Raw genomic sequence first — 21,172 nt, 5'->3', positions numbered from 1 at the left:
TTCAGCTATGCTTTATGGGGGTGAGTTGAAGGGGAAATGTCAGCTCCTGACTTTACCCGTGAACCAAGATGAATGAAGATTCCGGTGAGCCTAAGTATAAACATTATAAGTCTTAGGGCGCACTGACTGGCCACATGTGCTGCTCAGTGCAATGAATAGCCTCTGAGTGAGTGGAGAAAGCGTGTGCTTCACTCCAGGATGTTGCTAAGCTAAGGTCAATTGAGCTAAACATTAACTCCAGTTCATGCTCTAGCAGAAGCAGCCATATAATAATATAGCAATATGAAGGCGAATCTCAGTATACTAAGAAACATAGCAAGTTACCATCTTGAATCAAAACAACGATGACAAAAAAAATATGTCGTGTAGGCCACATTCAAGTGTTTTACACTGTCCAATATTGTGGCAATCGCATGTAATGCAAACTTTCGCAAATATCACTATTCAAGTGCGGATATTTTCAGGTCTGGGCAGAAATAAGTTAAAAGTACTCATTAAGACTTCCTGAGGTACTTTTCTTCATGAATTCCAAAAGTCGAATTTTTATTCATTTGTCTTGCATATGCCTTCTAACATTTGACACGTCGTTTGGTCATATATCAAGTCTTTGGACAATCGCAACACACACACACAAAAAAAGAGAACACAACCCTTACCTTAACTTGGTGCCTCATGGCCCGCGTAACAAGATTTCTACACAAGAATAGCCATAAGTAATTAGACTTCAATAATAAATTATTGCAAGTAGTATCTACTGTACCACAAAAAACGGTAGACAATTTTAGCCAGAGTGCACGCTATATATCTACGCTACATGCAAGTACATAACTGTTTCAAAGTCGAGTTTCAACTTCATGTATCTTGAAAGGGAAGAAAATGTATGCATCAACGTTTTTATTTCTTATTTACATGAAAAGTCATCAAGTAAAAGTAATGGTTGGAGGGGGGAAAACAGAAGGATGCCAAGAAAGTTGTCTGCATGTCTGTTGAGGACCCAGGTATTTAACCTTAATCAATACACCCATTACTGACTCATCCCCAGTCATCTCCTAGAAGAAACATATATTTTTACAAGGCCCAATAAACACCTAATGATAACCCTGATAAAACTCATAAAAATTGTTTTTTCTTAACCAGTCCATAATATTTACATTAAATCCAGACACTACTACAAATTAATCATAACAAATCAAGCAATTTAGTCATGTTCGGATTACATGTACATTAACAACAACTTCACCCTAGTGTACTCAAGTAACAACAAGACAAATCTGGCAGTAAATGGGACTATGGACAATGGGTGCTCCCTAGGATAACAACGAATGTGGGTGGTACTGACAAACCCAGGAAGGGGTAAATGGGTGGTTAGCGAGCACACCCTGCAAAATAAATGGGGCGGTTAGTGGACACAAACCCCAAGCACAACCACTAAGTGGGGCGGTTAGTGGACAGAAACCCCCAATCAGAAACTTGGACGGTTGGCAGCCACACCCAGATATAATGAATGGAGACAGAAACCCTTGGGCAGTAGCAGACACACCCAGTGAATAATTTGGGGTGGTAGCAAACTCACCCAGGTAGGTAGGTAGCTAAAGATATGATGGGATAAGGGACCCACCCAACCCAATCATAAAGTCCTTGAAACAAATGTAAGTTCAGGACACAGAAAATCAACAAAATTTAAGGGCAAAATTAGCAACTGCAATGTACATGAGAATATCTCAGAACCTTTTCAAATTAATGACAATTAAAGTTAACAATACCTTATCTATCTCTTGCGATTGTAGGGGCAGTCCTGGCATATGCAGTGGCCCTATCAACCTCCTAACTTATCAAAGCTTATTTTGATGTACACGTAGTGTTCCCCCTGATAAAAGAAAAGTATATTACATCCCAAACTTCGAATAAAAATACGATTCTATGACAAACAAAAAATTAGCCAAGCAAAAAGGGTTGACTGGTAGTCTTTGATTTGAGTTCCACCAAAACCCCCTGAAGATCCAATGTGAAAAGAAGGTTACTTGTCACAAAACCAGTACCTTTTCAATATACAAAAATACAACCAAGCCACACAAAAACTAACGAAACAGCAGTATTAAGCCTCTTTCCTGACTTTGTATTTTTTCAATTGATAAATGATGGTCACCCAACTAGTTTAGCTTTGTAGTTATTTTGGGTGTCAAGTAACTGTGTGTGTTTATAAATTGTACAAATAAATAATGTTGTTGTTGTTGTAAGTACATCTACTTTCAAAGACATGCAAAATTTGTTGTAGTAGCACTTTAAGTAAAGTCTAATTGCCGTGTATTGAAGTCTCTAATGTATAATTTTATATCAAAAGGAGGAGTCTTGAATATATGCTTTAAAAGGCTAAAACTTATAAATGCCATTGATTGTGCATAAAGTAATTAATTGTAGCTGGATTGTATCTACACAAGTAGGGAGAGCGCAAGAATTGACAAGTAAGCAATTTATTAATCATGCAGGAAATCAACAAGAATTTGAACTCTTTACATCTTACTCTAAAATTGCAAAAAGACTGTTTTCAATCCAAAAATTATTAAAAGACAACCTTTTACACGTTTTATTTGAAGACGCTAACAAGCTGGCCATTAGTAAAACAACTTGTACACAAAACAATCACAATTCTCCCCTTCCAAGATGGGGATCTTACTTGCCTGTCCCAGGCATTGAGATAGCGGGGACAGGTGCAAAAAAAAATTACATGGGGAAAAAAATGAAGAGAGACTGGGCAGAGAAGACTCAAGAACGCTTGTGTTTATTCTCAACAAAAGATTGTTCCAGTATACAAGACTCTGGTATACCCAGCCTCTGATTGGTCAATTTTGACAGTTTCAACATACAAGCATTGTTGACACAGAAGAAAAATGCGATATGGCTAAAGCTTACAATGGCCCTTTGAGTTATGCAAACGGGAGTTTCATTTTGTCTTGAGCAATACACTAAACCATTTTTCCGACGCTGATTCAGTAAGGAACTACTAAATAGAATGCCTGAGGAGCCTCCTGCAAGAGGAAGTTGTTTTTGCTACTCTGCTTACCAGCTTCGGAAAACATTCAATCTTTAAAGCTGAAGTATTCAGCAAGAAAACTTGAATTTGTTGCTTTATTCATATTGCAGATGCCAAATATACAGCTGACTAGGTTTTTAAAATACCAGAATATCTAAAGTTTAAAACAATATCAGGAGCTCAAAAGTTTAATCGATCAGGAAATTAGAAACTACTCTGACTTTCAATCGTAAATACAAGACTGTGAGCTCAGTGATAAACAAACCTTGATGGTTGTTTGGTCTCCATTCTGGAATAAATTTATTACAGAAGCAATCTTGTCTGAAATCACCAATTCTATTTGCGTTAACTCCCTGCCCTGTCCCCCGCCCTGTCAAGTGTCCAGTGTACAACCTCTAGTCTAACCGATCATATCCTAGTCCCAATTTATATTAACCAACAAATTCAGTTCTAACCAAGTCCTCCATTTGCCACAATTTTGGCATTAACTACTAGAGCTGTTCATTTACCCCTTTGCATTCTATACAAGATTTTTTTTTTACTGCAATATTCTACAAAAATAAAGCAGTAGCCACATGCAGCCATTTACTGCCTTTATTTTATTTATTTTTTCTTTTAAGCTTTCATTTCAAACATCCTCAGCCTATTTTGGCAGTGTCTAGGCATTCAAATGAACATGACTCGGTACCTTTCCCCAGGTGTCCAAAAAGTCATGACTCCCACCGTTCGAAAGATTTCAAATGGTACAATTGAAACTTTTGAATGGCTAAATATCTTAACTGAATTGATGCATTAATTCATCAGTGTAAGCTCACATTTAGAGAAGAAAGCTAGAACAAATCTTGAATTGAAAAAAAAAAGCTTTTTACCAGACTGCACTGTGTAACCTACCAGAATGCACTATATAAAAACAATACACAATGACATCCCTTACCAGGTTGACAGCTTTGTGACAGTTTGGGTGAGATTGTTATTTCTCAGATTTTAGTGAAAGTAAATAAATGTATGCAGGTTAGCCAGTTCATGAAAAACTGTTTAGACTTTTGCTAATGACTTCACACTGCAGAAATAACAAATAAAGGCCACAGCACAGAGCATAACTGACCTACATGTATGTTGCATTTCAGATAGCCTCTTGATGTTTGGCTCATATTCACCAGAGTTTTTGCATGTGGCCTTAAAATTAATTCCTTCAGGAAATGTTGCTCCTTTAATGCTTTATCTGCTGCTTAATGCACTCCTTTGCAATAAAAACCTTAGGGTTAGAGTTAACACTAGGATTGTTAGGGTTAGGCTAAAGCAAGGTCCAGAGCTATAAGGACTGCATATCATGAAAGGGTGATGCTGCAAGGGACCTGTTTCACTAAAAATTAGCTCACAAAAGCCTATTTGGATGACAAAAATGTTTGCAAGGAAAGTGTTTGACTTTTTAACAACTCATACACATAATTAGCTTGTCTAACTTAACATGAGCCCTCCAGCAGTTTGTATGACTTAAAAAAAGGTTAAAGGCACCTTGTTTGACTGACACGCAGCACAGGAGGTACTTGATTGTTAGCCAAGAGACAGCATGCAACAGCGAAAGTAAAAAAAAGCCTACAGTCCATACAGGGTCTCCAATCCTTTTTCTGCTGCACTTGATGTGCAATACAAACCAATAATTATGGGTACAGTTTCCATTTTTATCACAAAACAAAGTGCAAAGCAGCAGATAAAACATTGGAGCAACGTTTCCTGAAAGAAGAAATCAAGGCCACATGCAAAAAATTCAGTGAATCTGAGCTAAAACAATGAAAGGTGTTTGGAAATGTCATTTGGGTCAGTTATGCCCTCAGTTCTTCAATTTGAAATTTTAAACCAGAGTAAGATAACATGAATCCAAGATAACATGTTTTTAAATATCAGACTTAAGTCCACTAGATAACAGCACAAGAAAACTATCAGCATAGAACTTGGTTACCAACACAATTCCCAGAAAAAAGGTATCCCATATATTTGCCAGGGCATTTATTTTGTTTTAATAACAGTTAAAGTTACATCGTAGCGATAACAAATAATTAGGAAAGCCCACAGAAAATAAACTGCAAATGTAAAGAATAATTCAAATTTGCAAACACTGATTCGTAGCTCAACTATCTGACTACATTATTGGCCAATTTTCATCCACATATTTCACTCAAGATTGAATTCCGTCGGACACAAAATGGCAAGGTTTATTTGATAAAAACCTGACATAAAAACATTGAAAACAGAAACTTGTTTTCTTTCTCAAATTCATTTCATTCAAGAACTCAGTACAGAGATGACTATTAAGTGCCAAGGCGTGAATCCACGGACCAACATTTCTGTGACTTTTTGATTACTAAGATCACCCAGCTAGCAGAGTGGCTTTCAATTTGTTTGCACACAGTCAGTTTTCAACTGAGTTTTCAAAGTTCTTCAAATTCTACTTGATAAATTAAAATCCAGCATGGTATATTTGATGTGCAACATCATTACGAGATCATTACGAAAATATGTTATTTGCAAAGGTGAAAAAGAAAAGTTGGAAATTCCTAGGGGGTCTTCAAAGAAACCCCTGGAACGGAAATTCCAAGGGGGGTGGGGTCTAAAGTGGAAAACCTATCATCGGGGGATATGGATATTTTCTGGAACCACACTGTGAGATTTTGTGAGAGATACCAATAATTAAACGGGATTCAACAACTAAATTAGCAGTTGAATGGTGTTGGATAACAGATTACAACCTATTAAGTAATTAAATTTAACGTTGTTATGTTAAACTTTACAGTACCTAATCCTGTCCTTGCTGTCCAGCTCACCCCTCCAAATTGTCCCACCTTGTTGTGGAGAGATACAATTTTTGTTTCACTTTTCCAGTTCTTTTTCCTACAAAGACAAAGTTGTCTCAAAACTGGCACACGTATATAATATTATGAATTGATAAGAGAAAAAGATGACAAAACACGTACAAAATGGAGGCAAGCACACTAGCTAGTACTTACTCAGTTCGATTTGGTAGGTTATCCACCGAGAAAATTCGGTTAGTTTGGTTACTCTATGACTACGATGGACCGCCGGCCCGTAGTTAGCCTGCGAACAGCAGACGTATTTCTGATTGTCGCTTCTCTCCCTCCGAAACAAGATGCCCTTAATCGGCACGGAAAGCTTAATGTAGCCCCATTTATCCCCCATTATATGTTTCGCAGATATTTAAAAACTATCCTCCCTTTGCAATTGAAATAATTGAATGGTTTTATTCAGAGAAACTGTGTGATATTTTATTGTTGTGTTACTGGGAATTATACCGGGAATAACTCTGTAATAACGTCATGACCCCACTGAACTGGTCTGGCTTCCTTCGCTTTGAATTATTCGGTCTGTTTATGAAAGTGTAGTTTCTTCGCTGTGAACTCTCCCAATTTCCTTCATTTAAACTGTCGAGTACTACTTAGAAGTTATTATTTTGATTTACCGCTTGAAAAACGTTTGTTTTCTTTCTCAAATCGGCAGATCAGAGTCTTAAATTCATACATGTGGCCCCCATTGAACGAAAACAACCTTCTAAATGATGATTTGCTTTGATGTCACACAGGTAGAGATAGGTGGGTCCCCTCCCTCGTGATATATGCGCCGATAATGGATTTTGATTGGGGCGTGTTTATTGAAGACAATCAGAACAATAGATCCCTTCTGGGAGAGGGCAGAATTTAATGTAGGTTTAATGAATAAATCAAATGATGATTTGACGTAACACAGGAAGGGATGAATTGGTCCCCTCTCTCGTGATATGTGCCTAAATAATAGATTTTGATTGGTCCGCTTCTGTTGAAGACAATCAGAACAATACATCCTTACTAGGGGAGGACAGAGTTTAATGCATAAACAAGATGCCTATACTGGCATGTACGCGAGATGCTGGGGCTAATTCATTTATTCCAACTGTATGCTTCGCCAATTGATAAAACTATCCTTGCTAATGGAATATTTTGAGTCACGAAGATCGCGTTATGTTGTTTCTCGTGTTACGCTACAAAGGCTCTCACGGGAAATATCGGAATTTCCATTACGCTAACGTAAGCTTCTCAATGACCTCTTTTTAGTCTCCCAACGCAAGTGGTTCGGGACTGTCAAACAAAGCACGATTCCTTAGCCAGGAAATCTGCAATTTCCACCATTTTAGATGTCGAGTGCTTCTCAGAAGTTATTCTTTCGATTTACCGCTTCAAAATGGTGAAATTTCTGTTTGAAAACGGCACACTTGAGTCCACAACATGTTAACAATATGGCGCCACAAATTTAATCAGTTTTTAATGTGGCTAAATGAAATTTAGGCTAAGTTAAGCTCGAAACAATGCGGGTCAGCAGTCTTCCCTCACAGTGGTCACAGGGGCGGCCCAGGAGTTCTAGCAGGGACACGCTGTGACGCTTTCATGCAGTTGTTTTCGTCGCTTTGCTCGCTCAAAGGTCATTCGCTGTTTTCATTTGCTCGGCTGCAGTTAGCTGTTTGTCTGCTGCTGTGATTTTGCAAATTTAATCAGTTTTTAATAAATATATCAAATGATGCATTGACGTCACACAGGTAGGGGTGAGTGGGTCCCCTTCCTCGCGATAGATGCGACAAGAATGGATTTTGATTGGCCTGCTGTTGTTGAAGACAATCAGAACAATACATCCCGAGTAGGAGGGGGGAGAGTTTAATGAATAAATTAATGTACAGATTTGTGGCTACGACGAAGAAAAAAAAATCGACCCGTTTTTAGACATGGTATGCCCCCTCAGGGCATCCCGCGTAATTAATGAGCAGATTTGTGGCTACGAAGAAGAAAAAAAAAAGATACCCAACCCAAACCTAGACACGGCCTGCCCTGAGGGCATTCCGTGCAAAATGGCGTAGCTGACTAGGATCCTTTAACACAACATAAGCTTCATACTTAACAATTGATTCATGCGTCAGCGTGCTTCATCGAGATATGAAGCACGCGGGAAGTTTGGAGAGCACGAAAGATGCGTAAGAGTTGCTCGAGGCGTAGCCGAGAGCAACTCTAGCTTCTTGAGTGCTCTCCAAACTTCCCAAGTGCTTCATATCTCGATGAATGCACAGCTGACGCATGAATCAATTGTTTTATAACATTTTCAACGCGGTAGTTTTTAAACCCGTTGATTCTAGGTTGGCCAGAGGTTTCCCAAGCATTCAGCCAATGTGCAAAATGGCAATAAACAACCCCATGTTCGGTAAAAATACACATCTTACAGGGTAAAAAAGGCAACACCCCTTTGGTCTACAGTAGTTAAACTTTCTAATTATGGAATAAAATACACTGGTTGCTAATTGAAAATTTTCCAGAAAACAAACTTAAAAATTTGATCCTCGCGTTACATGGGAGAATTCTTTCCGCTTGCGAGGACATGTCGGTTTGTTTACGCAAGATTTACGCAGTTGTCACGTCTCAAGAATGAAAATAGAAAGAAAACAGACAATTGAAGCTTCCCTAAATGAAAAATTTATTCAATTAAGTCTTTGTTCTAAGAAGCAAAGGCGTACAATTTTTAATCCGAGACGATGAACGCGCAAGTGATTTGAAGGAACTGCAAGTCCATTTTGAAGTGAATTTATCGAACCGTGTGCACGGTTTTCAAAAATTTTGCAACAAAACTGTTAGGAATACGAAGAAGCTTTCAATTAGAAAAGTATTTAAGTACAAATTCACAACCAAACCTGTAATTTCTTGTGAATTGAATTCCCACAAGTACTCGAACGTTACCAAGAAAGTTCGTGGCGTATAATCAGTAAATAATGATCTGAAATGTCCGCTTGCTGATCGTCGGCTGGATAAAACAACAATATCTCCTTAAAGCACAATTTCTTCGCCGTTAATTATCGCATTTCCGCTTTTGAAACTATCGAGTGTTCCTTAGCAGTCTTTCTTTCAGTTTATCGTTTCGAAAAGGTGTCTTTTCCCTCTGAGAAAGCGAAATTGGCGCCTGAAAATTAATAGTTTTGCGAGACACGATGTCACGGGCCTTGTTCTCTTTTTCCTTTTCTTTAGGTTTTTTCGGGAGTTAAAAACTCCAATCCCAAAGAAAAAGTGGGAAGAGCTTCTTCATCAGCTGGTTCCCTTGTTGTCATCTGTAGTTAAACGTGTTGCTGAAGATTTCTCCCGTTTTTGAATGCAAAATGGAGAAAGTCGCTCACCGAGGTCTCGAGGCATTTGTTTGCTGACGTCATCAGCGTGCACAATAGGAATATGAAGCACGCTCGCGCAATTGAATTTGATTGCACGAATTTCAATCTCGTTCCCAGAGCCCACGTGTCTTTTGGTCAGCGCCAAGACACGGAGCTCTGGAATAATCAATTTCCGGAACGATCTTGATTGGCTACTCGATTTATCAAACTGCTCATGCGTAAACTCCCGGAAGTAAAATTGCATGTAAACAACATCAGAACAGCTGAGCGCGAATTTACAAATATGGCGCAAAAAACTCCAAATAAACTTGTTTCAAACACGAAGATTTGTCGCTGCTGCTGTAATCCCTTGAGTTCTAATGATCGCCCCATTTCACTTTTCGGCCAAAAGTCCCAGAGAGAAGCGATCATGGAAGGATACAATGAAATTACTGGTCTCGAAGGGAATGAAAATGACGGATTGTCACAGTTTGTATGTCGGTCTTGTGCTCGGAAAATTGCGGCATTTAAAGAATTCAGAACTCTCTGCAAAGAGTCCGATGGTAAACAGAGGACCTACCATTCAGCGAATATACGCATAAAGAGGGAGAAGAAGCTTGAAGAAAGCCCATCAGGTCCGACAGTATCGCCTTCAGTAGCTCACGCAAGCAAGAAAACCCGACCAGACCATGTAGCAAAGCCACCTGTCAAGATTCGCCTGGCTTGCCGGTTTCAGTCGGCGAGCTCTTCCACTACTGGTCTTACACCTATAGCGCCCAAACCTACCTTCCAAACTATGCAGCGTTCTGATAAAGATTCCACGCTACCAAGGGCTGACAACGACATTGTACGCAACGAGAAGGAGCGTCAAGAGTCAACTGATGCCACACGAAATTTGCCAGAATTTCTGAAACCTAAATCTGTAGACAAGGCTGGCGTAGACAGAAAACAAGGAGTTGATATTCTCTCTAGCTCTGGACTCCACAAGAACACGGTATGTTATTTGACAAATGATTTCTTTTTTATACCAATAAACAGAGGAGAAATCTCCAGTTGCAAAAATGTACACAAGACAAGAGTACTGTAATTGAATCGACAATACGAATATTTCCATTGTGCATCATTATATATTTAATTAAATGCAAGATTTCTCTTCATTACCGCAATCCACGTGATTCAAACCATCACAAATCTATATCAACAGGTTGCTGAGCCTCCTAATACAGGGACTATTGGGGTGCTTACACCAGATGAAAAAGAAAAACTGGTTGCAAAGATAATGTCATCATCACCTCCAGCTCTGGCAGAAACCATGATGAAAATACCACTTATTAAGAGTTGCGTGAAAGCTATCATACTGCAAGATATTGATAGTCAGTGCCAAAAGCTGTGTCAGAAGAAAGAAAATCCATCTGTTCTTCGAATGACAAAGGACAGTCAAAAGGAACTAAACAAATTTCAGTGGATCTCTATCCTGACTGAAATGAAGGAAAAAGCCCCTGATGTACTGGACATGTTGTCAGCTGTGGCATTACCTAATGTGAAAGCAGATGGCAGCCAGGTACCAAGGATATGTACTGCCTATGGTGTGCTTATGAATACCAGGTATTGTAAAATACTATTTCAACTGTATTTTTTCCCAAGCCACAGTACTTCATGTTTAACCTTGCTGTTAAATATGCTAATGCCTCAATCACAATTTGATTTATGCCACTGTTTCAATATCCTATCACTCCCAGAGTGGGTGGTACATATGTTATGGTTCAAAAGGTTTTTTGGTTTAAAGATTTTCAAACCAGTTTGACTTTTATTTCCCTTTGTCTCAGATTATGGTAATGAAAACTGCATAAAGGAAAATAAAAAATAAACTGGTTTGAAAAATTTCAACCCCCCAAAAATTAAACCACAACACATACATTGGTATTACAATGGATGATGACACAATAAGTAATGCTACTTATGAGGGTCTTATGTTACATAATTTTTCATGGTCAATGAAAGTTAGCCCTCCCAATGAGCTTCTTTTCTTGGGGCAAATATTGAATGCAAATATTGTTTAAATAAAAGACTGACACATTTACAATCCTTAATTCAATTTAAATATCAACAAACTAGTGGTCTATTACTAATCCTACATTCTGATTGGCTATGCTACAATAGGTCTATTAGTGACAGACCATGCCACCTAGTAGCACCACGTGTGACAAAAAGTAAATAACTTACCTCACTTCCCTCAATAATTTTTTACATAAAATGTAAAAAATACATGACCAACTAGTTGGTTGATACTAAAAGAATTTTGACCCTTCACTCTCAATTTGAATCGTAGCCCATTCGGGCTGCAAGTCTAATCGTTCAATAGGCATAGCTACAAACAGTATTTTAGTTCATGCAAGATACCGAGTGACAGAATATAAACACAGAATAAAAAATTCAAACAGATTATTTTACTGATCCTTACAGAAACAGGGAGCTGTCCTTAGTACAGAAAGTCAATGCAGTTGTCCTTGGTTCTGGTCATGCATCTAAGAAGGTAGGCATTTGTATAATAATAACTTCATTGATAACAGTCCTCACCAGTCCTGTCATTCTCTGATATTTCACATAAAATAGTTGATGCCCTTACATTAATATTTAGTTTACAACATCTAAATGGGTTAGTTAAAATCAAAATCACTCTACTGGTGTATACAATATTTCAGTTACTGTCGATGTGAAGAAAATTCCATTCTCAGATTTTAACTGGAACCTTCAATTTCAGACATTTCAGAGATTGAATAAGACTGGTGTCACACAGAGCAGGGACAGTTTACTAAACATCATGGACAGCGTTGGTGGTGACATCATATCAGAAGTTAAGCAAGTGCTTCAAACCAACGGCAGCCTTCGCATTGTATTTGATAATCTAGACTTTATTGTCCTTGTCAACATCATATTAAAGAACCACAGAAATTCAGATATGCACTGGATAGGGCACTATGTCACATTTGATAGGATCCCATCTAGCCATCTTGACAACACTCGTCCACGTATGGCGGACATTAACAAGTTCAATAACACTGAGTACCTACTTAGTGAGGATGAGCTGTTGAAGTTGAAGAGCGACTTCACGGTATTGGTAGCCAGGGTTCTGGTTCAGTTCTTCACTTGTCTGAAGCATCTAAAAAGTGCTGTTAACATCCACATACCACACAGGTAATTGTTCAAGCTTATAGTGGTTGTGTTATTAAAATTATTGTAGTGTTTCTTTCAGAAGAACTGCATACAGTAAGTTTTATACACTGACAGCAGACAAACCAGGGGAGAAAAGGAAATTTTCATTTAATTCACTGACCCTTTGCAATATATAGGTATTCCAAAGAGATGGCAAAGAAGTCTACTATAATTGGTCTCCCAATTGTCCCTTACAACCAGAACAAACACGCAGATGTTGTCCAGTACCTGGAATATGTTGAAGATTTCCTAATGAAAGTGTACGCTCCTGATGATGAACCCCGTGTGCCACCTGGGACCTCTGCTGAGGAAGAATCTGCCAGGAGGGAAAGAGTACTAAAAAATGTGAATGTGCCCCTATGCGGTGACCTACTGGGACGAGAACGAGTGACAGGGGCTAAGAAGACAAGAATGGGGTGTGACCTACACACTGAGCGTTTTGACAACATTACAGAGAATGCCACCTTATGGCATGCAAAGCAGTCATTTCTTGGGGTAAGTTTTTACAATATTATATATTATATATCAACCAGAAAAAGATCCACTCAAAAGATCCACAACAAAAAGAGAATGAGAATGCAGTTATTCAAAATTACAAATGGTGACTTGTTAACTGTTTCATTAAAACCTTGTCTGTTGCTGAAAATACATGTATGCCAAACCACACTTGACAGACACTGGGTAATGAGCTCTTGCTATTTATGAGAATGTGCAAAATGTACATTTAGTTGATAAATACATGCCTGCTGGGTACTTTATGCTGCCTCGTACCCAGGCCCAAAAAAAAATTGGTAAAATGCCACAAAGCATTCGTATACACAGGAATCCCATTTCCCCCAATTTTTATTGCACCTGCCGGTATGAGGCGGTCATTTTTGTGTGATGCAGTCCATTAGGATTTGATTGTTTATCATGAACAAACTCAATTTAACTATGCATTACAGTAACTTATATTCATTTCCCTTGTGAAAGCCAGAAACTACAGTCAAACTGTACGTGCATCTGTATATGCAACAAACATATAGCTAACAGGCAAGACTGAAGAGATTGCATGTCAGCTCCTACACACCTTTGTCGAATGCTGATATTTTTAAGTGCCCCTAATCTATAAAATATTATTTCTCAGAACTAATGAGCACATAATTAGACTTCGATCAAGTCCTTGACACTACATTAATTATTACTCTGTCAAATTTTTTTCCTGTTCTCCCAAACAGTACATCTGGGAGCAGCTGTACAAGCCTGATGCCATATCAGGAAGAGAGCCAGGCACACTTTACCATTTGCGGCAACAGTGGCATATGAGCAATGTGTACAGCAAAGTGAAACAGAACTACCAAAGTGCTGAGAACCTTATGCTGTGTGCTACTAAGGCATACTTGTGCTGTGCGTTTATGAGTTGGGCGGGTCTAGATAGCCTTGATGGCTTAACACCCACTAAGATAAAACTCTTAGATGAGAAGGCCAGAGATGAAGAGAAGACAAAGTTTATTGAGGAGATAATTGGCAAGTTTGTAGAAGAGTTTGCTTTTGTGGAATTTGACATTGAGAAAGCCTGGAGAGAGCAGCATGAACAGAGAAATAGTCCTGCTGACCAACAAGCAACTGCCACTTCTGCTACGACTGTGGCTCCAAACTTGGCACCAGGTACATATGGTTTACTGATGTACGTATAAATGCACTGATACCAGAGTATGATATTGTCCACTTATGGCACTAGCTTTTACGTGTAGTCGAAGCATCCTTTTCAACATATTTCAAATATGCAGACAGCCTTAAAACCCTCTGATTTATCTTCCATACTTTTTATCTAGTTTTGCCAGGCTTTAGTGTACTACATGTAAGTGTGGAGATGACACTATGCATCCAATAAATTATTGAATTGAATTTTGTCCACTAAGCTAATGACACTTGCATTGATCATAAATAAGGAATAATTTATCTGTAGAATTTGCTTGTACCAACTTTGGATCCTATGGATAGCTCTGTAAACAGCCCCTTGTTCATCCTCTCAGCAGTCTATAATACACATAACCTAACCCTTATTCTATTTTTGTAATACCCTGAAGGTCAAGTGGTTATAATGGTACAACCAAAGCTACCAAATGGCTATGAGGTCCTTGGAGTTGGGCAAGTTGCTGGGGCTGAAGGTCTACAAACTGGGCAGACTGTTCCTGTGCTTGTGGCAGCTGTTGAAGAAATTGCAGCAGGGATAATCAGCATTGGGCAGGTAGTCCTGTGGCCAAGAGAACATCTGGCAATCCCACGAGCAAGACGGGAAGAAACCTCTAGTGAACAGAACACACCCGAGCTACCTTCACCGATGTCTGATATTCCACCTGACACCGATGACAGGGTAATGAATTATGCATTACAATGCATACAGCTAGGTGTCATGCTGATGCAGCTCAATGACACAGAGAAAGAGGGTGATGGAGAAAGAAGTCTCATCAACTGGAAGCTGCTCATGCTGTACTTTAGATCAAGGAAGCATGGTATGAAATATGCATATGAAGCAATGAGGCTGATTACTTGTGTTAAGGGTCTCTACACCGAACAAATGGCACACCGGATAACCCATGGTCAGTTTGTCAATGTGAAGGGGGGTGCTGGAAATAACTGTGCTAATGACCTCAGGATGGAAATGCTTATTAAGCACTACAAAGTCATTTTGAAAGGCATGTGTGGCAACAAGACCCTAAAGGCTGTGGAACGAAGCAGTGCTGCTGCATATGGTTTGAACAAGATAGTCCAGAGTTATGACATAACCAGTGACATTCCTCCAGATTCAACATCACATACCCACACCAGCACAGTACAGGACATTGAGGAGATGATTACACTCTTTCACAACATAGCACCTTTTAGTAATCAGCCTGGCAGAGCTCACCGATCATTTCCAACCATTAGCAAGAGTCCACTGGACCAACTTGATGTAGCCCTACTGCATTCCTGGCTCACAAGGCACAAGAGACGGTTAGCAAATAACTATCATGCCAATTGTGATGATGCCAGTACAGAAGATGATGAAGAACTAATCGAAGATGTTAGTGACTATGAGATAGAAAGTGCAAATGAGGATGATATGTGATTCAAAGACAGTTAATACTGTACCCTTGTACTTCAGTGTGATAATGTATAGAAATTACTAAAGCTATGTGTTTCATTATGACACAATGGCATCAGGATAAATTGGGCCTTACTGATTCTGAAGTTCCTATATACATAAACTTGGGTTCCACCAAGAGACTATTAGAAGTACTATTGGTTCCAATCTCTATAATGCACACAGTATGAATGTTTAGTTGGTACAGAGACAGAACATGGGGATCATCCATGCATATTTGAATTTGCTTGCCCATGTTCCATAGTTTTCCTTTCTCTGTCTCTTCTTGCTGGCTAATGGAGTATAGACCCACGGCAAAATTAAATCTATTTGTTTTATACAATAACCAAGACATTTTGTAAGCAAGCATCATGTTGACCGAGCCAAGTCAAAAACTTTCAAGCAAACTTCTAGACTACTGCACACACTCAAGAATTTATTGTGATCCACTAAATTAGAGTATCAGCGGTATTTTTGTACAATGTTATAAATTGCTTTAGCATGGGCAGTACTAAACACAGGAAAGTCCATCATAACTCTCTCTACAGAGGTTAGACATATTGCATTCTTCACAATTGCATCTATGAGTTGTATGCTAAATCCAGTGGCTAGAGTAACTCCACCAACACAAGATCTCCCAGAGCCATGGAGGGACAACCGGTAGTCAATTAAATCTTGACGTAGCTTTTTAGCCTTTGATTTAGATAATGCTTCATGATTATCCACAGGTGATACTTCTGCTTCACTGGTATCTTCCAAGGGACTTGCCAGGTAAAGGTTTGAGACATCTGACAGCAAACAGGTGTCACAGTCACAGGTCTCTCGATGGTAATCACAGCATGTATGCTGTGGAAGACTTCGTCTGGGAGTTTCATATCCAAAATGCCTCAGAATAATTTCTCTCTTGCATTTGTTTGCTGTAACAAATTCTCGCATGACATCAGCCATGTTGGTTCTTGACTGAGATATATCATAGGCATTGTAGTAGACTAATGCCTTTGAGGGCAAGCCATCTCTTCCACAGCGTCCGGCCTCTTGGAAATATTCCTCCATTGTATATGGAACGCCAATGTGTATTACCTGTCTGATGTTCTGAATGTCTACACCAATGCCAAATGCAACAGTAACAAAGAGAATTCTCAGTTTGGAGGTACCACTTGCCAACTCTGTTATAATTCTCTGGTGTTCATGATTTGGGTATTGAGCATGAAACAATGTAAACATGCGATTCTTTGCAATAGGTTGAGCATCGGGTGGCTCATACTGTTCTGTACCTAGCATCTCACTGAAATACATGTAACAGTCAGATATGGTTTCCAAATTGGAATAAACAAGTGTCAGCGGAAATTGTTGTCGTTCCTGTTTTAGCTGCTGCACGAGAGGTTCTAGAACTTCTGAAAGTTTAGCATCACCAGTTGACTTTCTTGTGTATGATGCAAAATAGATGTTTTCACGATCTGGATTGATTTTGATGATTGTTGGATCAAACAGTCCAAGGGAATCACAGATAATACCTTGTGTTTTACAGTTAGCAGTGGCGGTAAGCCCTACAATGGGTATTTGAGGGAAGTAGTTTCCCAGGACTCCAAGTTTTGCATACGCTGGACGGAAGTCTTTCCTGTTTGAGCAAAAAATATTTGGGGAGTCAGACATTATTTGTGTTTGAATGTGAGGGGCCCGATAAGTGTACGTTTTTTCACCGATTGTAAAGTGATTACAGACATGGTACTTGGCCAATGTTTTCATAGAATTATAAGATTTTAAAATTTAGTATTCAAAGCTAACAAGAATTTACTTTGGTTGAGAAACATTTATCGCCAAAGACACTTATCGGGCCCGGTAAGTTACTGGGACTTTCGAGAAACGGGCCCCTGGTCACTTATTGGATTCCATAGTTTTTAATGCCTGTAAAAGTTCCCCTTCGCCTAGTAAGACTTCACAGGTTTCTTTGTCATCCTCACATAAAGTGTTAACGTTTGAGTCTTCAACAAAACTACAAAAAAAAATTGTCCAAATCATGTTCCTCAATACTTTATTTATAGAGATATTCGTAAAAATTGAATGGACTGTTCACGTATAATTTTAAGCTTATATTAATCAGTTCCCACCTCAAAGCTGGGTTGACGCTCACGTCTTTTGAATACTCGTCATTAACACCTTAACTTACCATTCTTCTATTAGATGAGCTTCGTCGATTACTATAGCTCGAACACGCTTCTGGAGAGTCTTGTCCCTCATGACCTGGCTCTGCACAAACACCTCTGGATGAGCGAAAATTATCTGAGCACTTTGTCGAAGGTCAGAACTGGAATCAGTCAAATCGGTACTGGCTTTCATGACGCATACATTCGTATAGGCCATCAACTTTTCCACTTGATCCTGCATCAAGGCATTTAGCGGCGAAACCACAACGATAGCTGCGTGTTGGGAATCGGAATCACTTCTCAGGAAATCGAAGATGAAACCCAAACTTTGGTATATGAGTGACTTGCCAAAACCCGTAGGTAAAACCGCTAAAACATCTCTTTTCATCATCACAACCGCTTTCAAAATTTCGTATTGCTGTTCTTTCAAAGTCAAATTCGGTTTTCCTAGCTTTTCGAGTGCGTGTTGTATGCCTTTATGGAACGCATCCACATCGACTTTATCTCCTTTTGACGCCATATTGTTAACCAGGGCACGCATTGGCCGTGCATGCGCAGTGTAACCGGAACTCCTAAAATCTTGGCATCGGAAATTGATTATTCCAGAGCTCCGTGTCTTGGCGCTGACCAAAAGACACGTGGGCTCTGGGAACGAGATTGCACGAATTTACTAGCTATGTTATAAATAAGCTTATTACCTGCACCTGCTTGCTGCTGCTTTAGTCCACACCTGGATCACACCTTGTTTGTGCGCTACAATTGATTGTATTTTTTGTAGTCATGGCTTCTTTCTCCTGCAAATAAAAGAAGCACGTCGGTAAACTTCATCGAAAAAAAACAGTTTCTGGGTAAAAGCCAGAACAGAAGTCTGCACTGCGAAATTCGCTGTAAGCTGGTGTGACGTACCAACTGTCACACAATCGATCGAGAACTGTCCGCGTGGAATCTCTTCGGCCATTCCTGAGAATTCGTCGAACGACAACTAGAAAATTCACGTAAATCGGCTAAATAACACAGAATTCTGAGAGGGTTTGCAGCCAGCAAGTTTAGCAAGGGACTAAATTTCGTTTCGCTCTCAACGATAGAAAGAATGTGCCAGGAAGGTACCGCCAGAAATTGTCACTTCAAAATCAGAAAACCGAAGGCATGTGTATCAGCCAGCGAGGTAATAATGTCACCGAACTTATACTCACCATTGATGGAAAGCCATACCTTTCTACCTTAACAGCAGAATGTTATAAGATGAGCCCTGCACTCAGAAAAGATGTCTTGATTTTGAACGGTTCATGAGCTCGGCCGTGACGATATATATAAATCGGAACGAGGCTAAGCCGGGAACGAGGTTGACGTGTTGAGGGTAGGGGGAGTGGGGGCTGAGTGGGAGCCTCCTGAATATACACTTAAAAAATAATTATATTCACATACAACACTCGAAGAGAAATTTCGTATCTCCGCGTGGCCATGTAATATCCTCTATATATTCTGTAAGGTTCAGAAGTACATGCTGTAAGACCTCCGGACTGCAGGTTTACAGTGTGAGCTCAGATCCTCTCGCGCACAACTCAGTACACGACATTAGTGCTGTCGCGTAAATTGTATGCAAATGAGCACTATAGAAAACCACAAGAAACGAACAACGTAAGTCGATAATTTATTAATTTGTTTCTTTTTCACAACTTTTGTGCACCCCCTGTGCTAAAAGAATCCAAAAAGAATCGCAAAGAATATAAACAGTGCACTGGTGGCAGCCTTTGGTAGAAAGATAAAAAACAACTTCAGTGTGAGTTGAAAAATCACCACTCGTCCGCCGTTGCACATAGGTTTCACCTAAAACTTTCAACGTGTAACAGCGGCTTTAGTATTTGATTTAAGCATACAGTCGAACCTGTATATAACGGCCCTGTATTAAGCGGCCACCCTCTATTAAGCGGCCAGTTCTTAAAGTCCCGATTTTTCGCGCATACAAACGCTGTATTTGGTACCTGTATTAGGCGGCCACCTCTATTAAGCGGCCGCGGCCACCTTGCAGCAGTCCCATGTTTGTCTTTCTTTGTTATTTTTACCTGTATTAAGCGGCCACCCTTGAATAGAAAAGCCATATGCACAGTACCATGGATAACAGAAATTGTCGCTGGGAGTGCCGACAGTCAACGACTTGCTCTACAAACAAAAGTTTCAAATTCCGAGGTGCCAAACGCACGTGTCCCACTTATTTAAGTCGCTGTAATTCTTACCGTATTCCTATTTTAACGTGAAGAATTTTATTATATATTGTGTTACTTTTAATTAGCAACATTGCCGTTATAACTCCACTTCGATCGTAACAACTATGAAATGACGGAATGAGATATTTTGTTGTGAACTGCAAGTCACGTAAGTTAGTGAGTTAGAAATACAGTACTGTACACCGTACAAGAGTAGAGGACAATTTATTACACAGTGCTTTTACACAATGTTACGTATATTATACCATTAAGTTACAAGTTGGCACTGAACTTGTTTAAAGTATTGATCTCTTGAAAGAATGTTGATTGTCCTACTGTTTCCTTGCATGAAATGTTTTTGTATGATACACCATAAAAACTGACATTAGACAACGCCCAGTGAGTATTTTTACTGATCCTGTATTAAGCGGCCACCTGTATTAAGCGGCCAGTTCCTCAATTCCCGAGGGTGGCCGTTATATACAGGTTCGACTGTAGTTAATAGTATGATTCAAATTGACATCAGTTACTCATTCTTTGATAACTGATGTAGATCCTCTTAAGTATTTTTTTTTTTCTTGAAACAGATTTTCAACTGAAATGATCCTCTATTATAAGGATGAATAAAACTTTTGTGCAAAGGTGGATCTGCTGGTAATAATGACCAGTGGACTTGAGCTTTTTGACGCTTGATTGAAAGATGTAACAGGGGCTTTTGGGGGCATTTTAGCTCCGTAGCTAAGCGAGAGGTGCCCTGCTACCTACCGGGATCTTTTACGTCAAGTGAACCAGATCTTCTTCACAGGAACATAGCGTTTATTGCAGATCTTGACTCATTCTCTTACAGGAAGAACTCTAGAACTTTTACTGAAGAACATTTGTCATATAAGACCCGTAGCCAATAGTATTTCGACAACTCAATTTCACTTGCGTAACCTTAACAAATGGAGCAAATTCTAAAAAAATTACTTTTCGCGCCTTTACAAACTGAAGCTCATTTCTTATTCGAAAGAACAGCGCGGGGTGTTCAACACCTATGGGTTTTACTTGACGGTTACAAAGGCTCCGATATTTCCTAAACTGAGTGAAATCTATTTTTACTGAAAAATGTCCCATTACATCCGTCCCTTCTTAGTTTCAGCTGTCCTCAGCGGTATTAATAAAGCAATGAACCTGAACTTTAAAGTTCGGAAAACAAGATAACATTACACATTCAGTTTTCTTAACAAATAAACAAACCTTAATTTCATTTGAAACTCAAACGATCGGAAAGTATCATACCTTTCAAACTTATGTGGCGACTGAATT

The 21,172-nt window shown here is 39.3% G+C and overlaps 2 protein-coding genes and 1 long non-coding RNA gene across 3 annotated transcripts; 1 reads left to right on the top strand and 2 right to left on the bottom strand.

Moving 5' to 3' along the window:
- Positions 1–655: 655 nt before the first annotated feature.
- Positions 656–18,946, bottom strand: LOC146487641 (uncharacterized). The gene is made up of 5 exons (XR_014868317.1): positions 18,854–18,946; positions 18,359–18,454; positions 5,826–5,920; positions 1,764–1,867; positions 656–693 (listed from the first exon to the last, which is right to left on the bottom strand). It is a non-coding gene; the product is annotated as an uncharacterized LOC146487641 (long non-coding RNA).
- Positions 9,324–15,787, top strand: LOC146487643 (uncharacterized). The gene is made up of 6 exons (XM_085129971.1): positions 9,324–10,802; positions 11,661–11,730; positions 11,959–12,392; positions 12,548–12,905; positions 13,628–14,057; positions 14,480–15,787. Exons 1-6 carry the CDS (start codon positions 10,477–10,479, stop codon positions 15,499–15,501), a joined length of 2,640 nt encoding a protein of 879 aa, XP_084986097.1. The 5' UTR covers positions 9,324–10,476; the 3' UTR covers positions 15,502–15,787.
- On the bottom strand, positions 15,933–18,216 carry LOC146487642 (uncharacterized). The gene is made up of 2 exons (XM_085129977.1): positions 17,684–18,216; positions 15,933–17,134 (listed from the first exon to the last, which is right to left on the bottom strand). The coding sequence occupies exons 1-2, from the start codon at positions 18,199–18,201 to the stop codon at positions 15,979–15,981; spliced, it is 1,674 nt and encodes a 557-aa protein (XP_084986103.1). The 5' UTR covers positions 18,202–18,216; the 3' UTR covers positions 15,933–15,978.
- Positions 18,947–21,172: the final 2,226 nt, after the last annotated feature.

Source organism: Pavona decussata, unplaced genomic scaffold (genome assembly GCF_977016875.1).
Source record: "Pavona decussata unplaced genomic scaffold, jaPavDecu1.1 SCAFFOLD_14, whole genome shotgun sequence".
In the NCBI taxonomy this organism is placed as follows: domain Eukaryota; kingdom Metazoa; phylum Cnidaria; class Anthozoa; order Scleractinia; family Agariciidae; genus Pavona; species Pavona decussata.
The sequence above is the reverse complement of the archived record's forward strand: the minus strand, read 5'-3'. Positions and strand labels throughout refer to the sequence as shown.

Excerpts from the sequence above, each read along its gene's own strand:
- LOC146487643 (XM_085129971.1), top strand. The coding sequence starts at position 10,477 with ATGTCATCATCACCTCCAGCTCTGGCAGAAACCATGATGAAAATACCA. Across the intron at positions 10,803-11,660 it reads GGTGTGCTTATGAATACCAG|AAACAGGGAGCTGTCCTTAG; the intron begins GTATTGTAAAAT and ends TGATCCTTACAG. Across the intron at positions 12,906-13,627 it reads CAAAGCAGTCATTTCTTGGG|TACATCTGGGAGCAGCTGTA; the intron begins GTAAGTTTTTAC and ends TCTCCCAAACAG.
- LOC146487642 (XM_085129977.1), bottom strand. The coding sequence starts at position 18,201 with ATGCGTGCCCTGGTTAACAATATGGCGTCAAAAGGAGATAAAGTCGAT. Across the intron at positions 17,135-17,683 it reads GCTCATCTAATAGAAGAATG|GAAAGACTTCCGTCCAGCGT; the intron begins GTAAGTTAAGGT and ends TTGCTCAAACAG.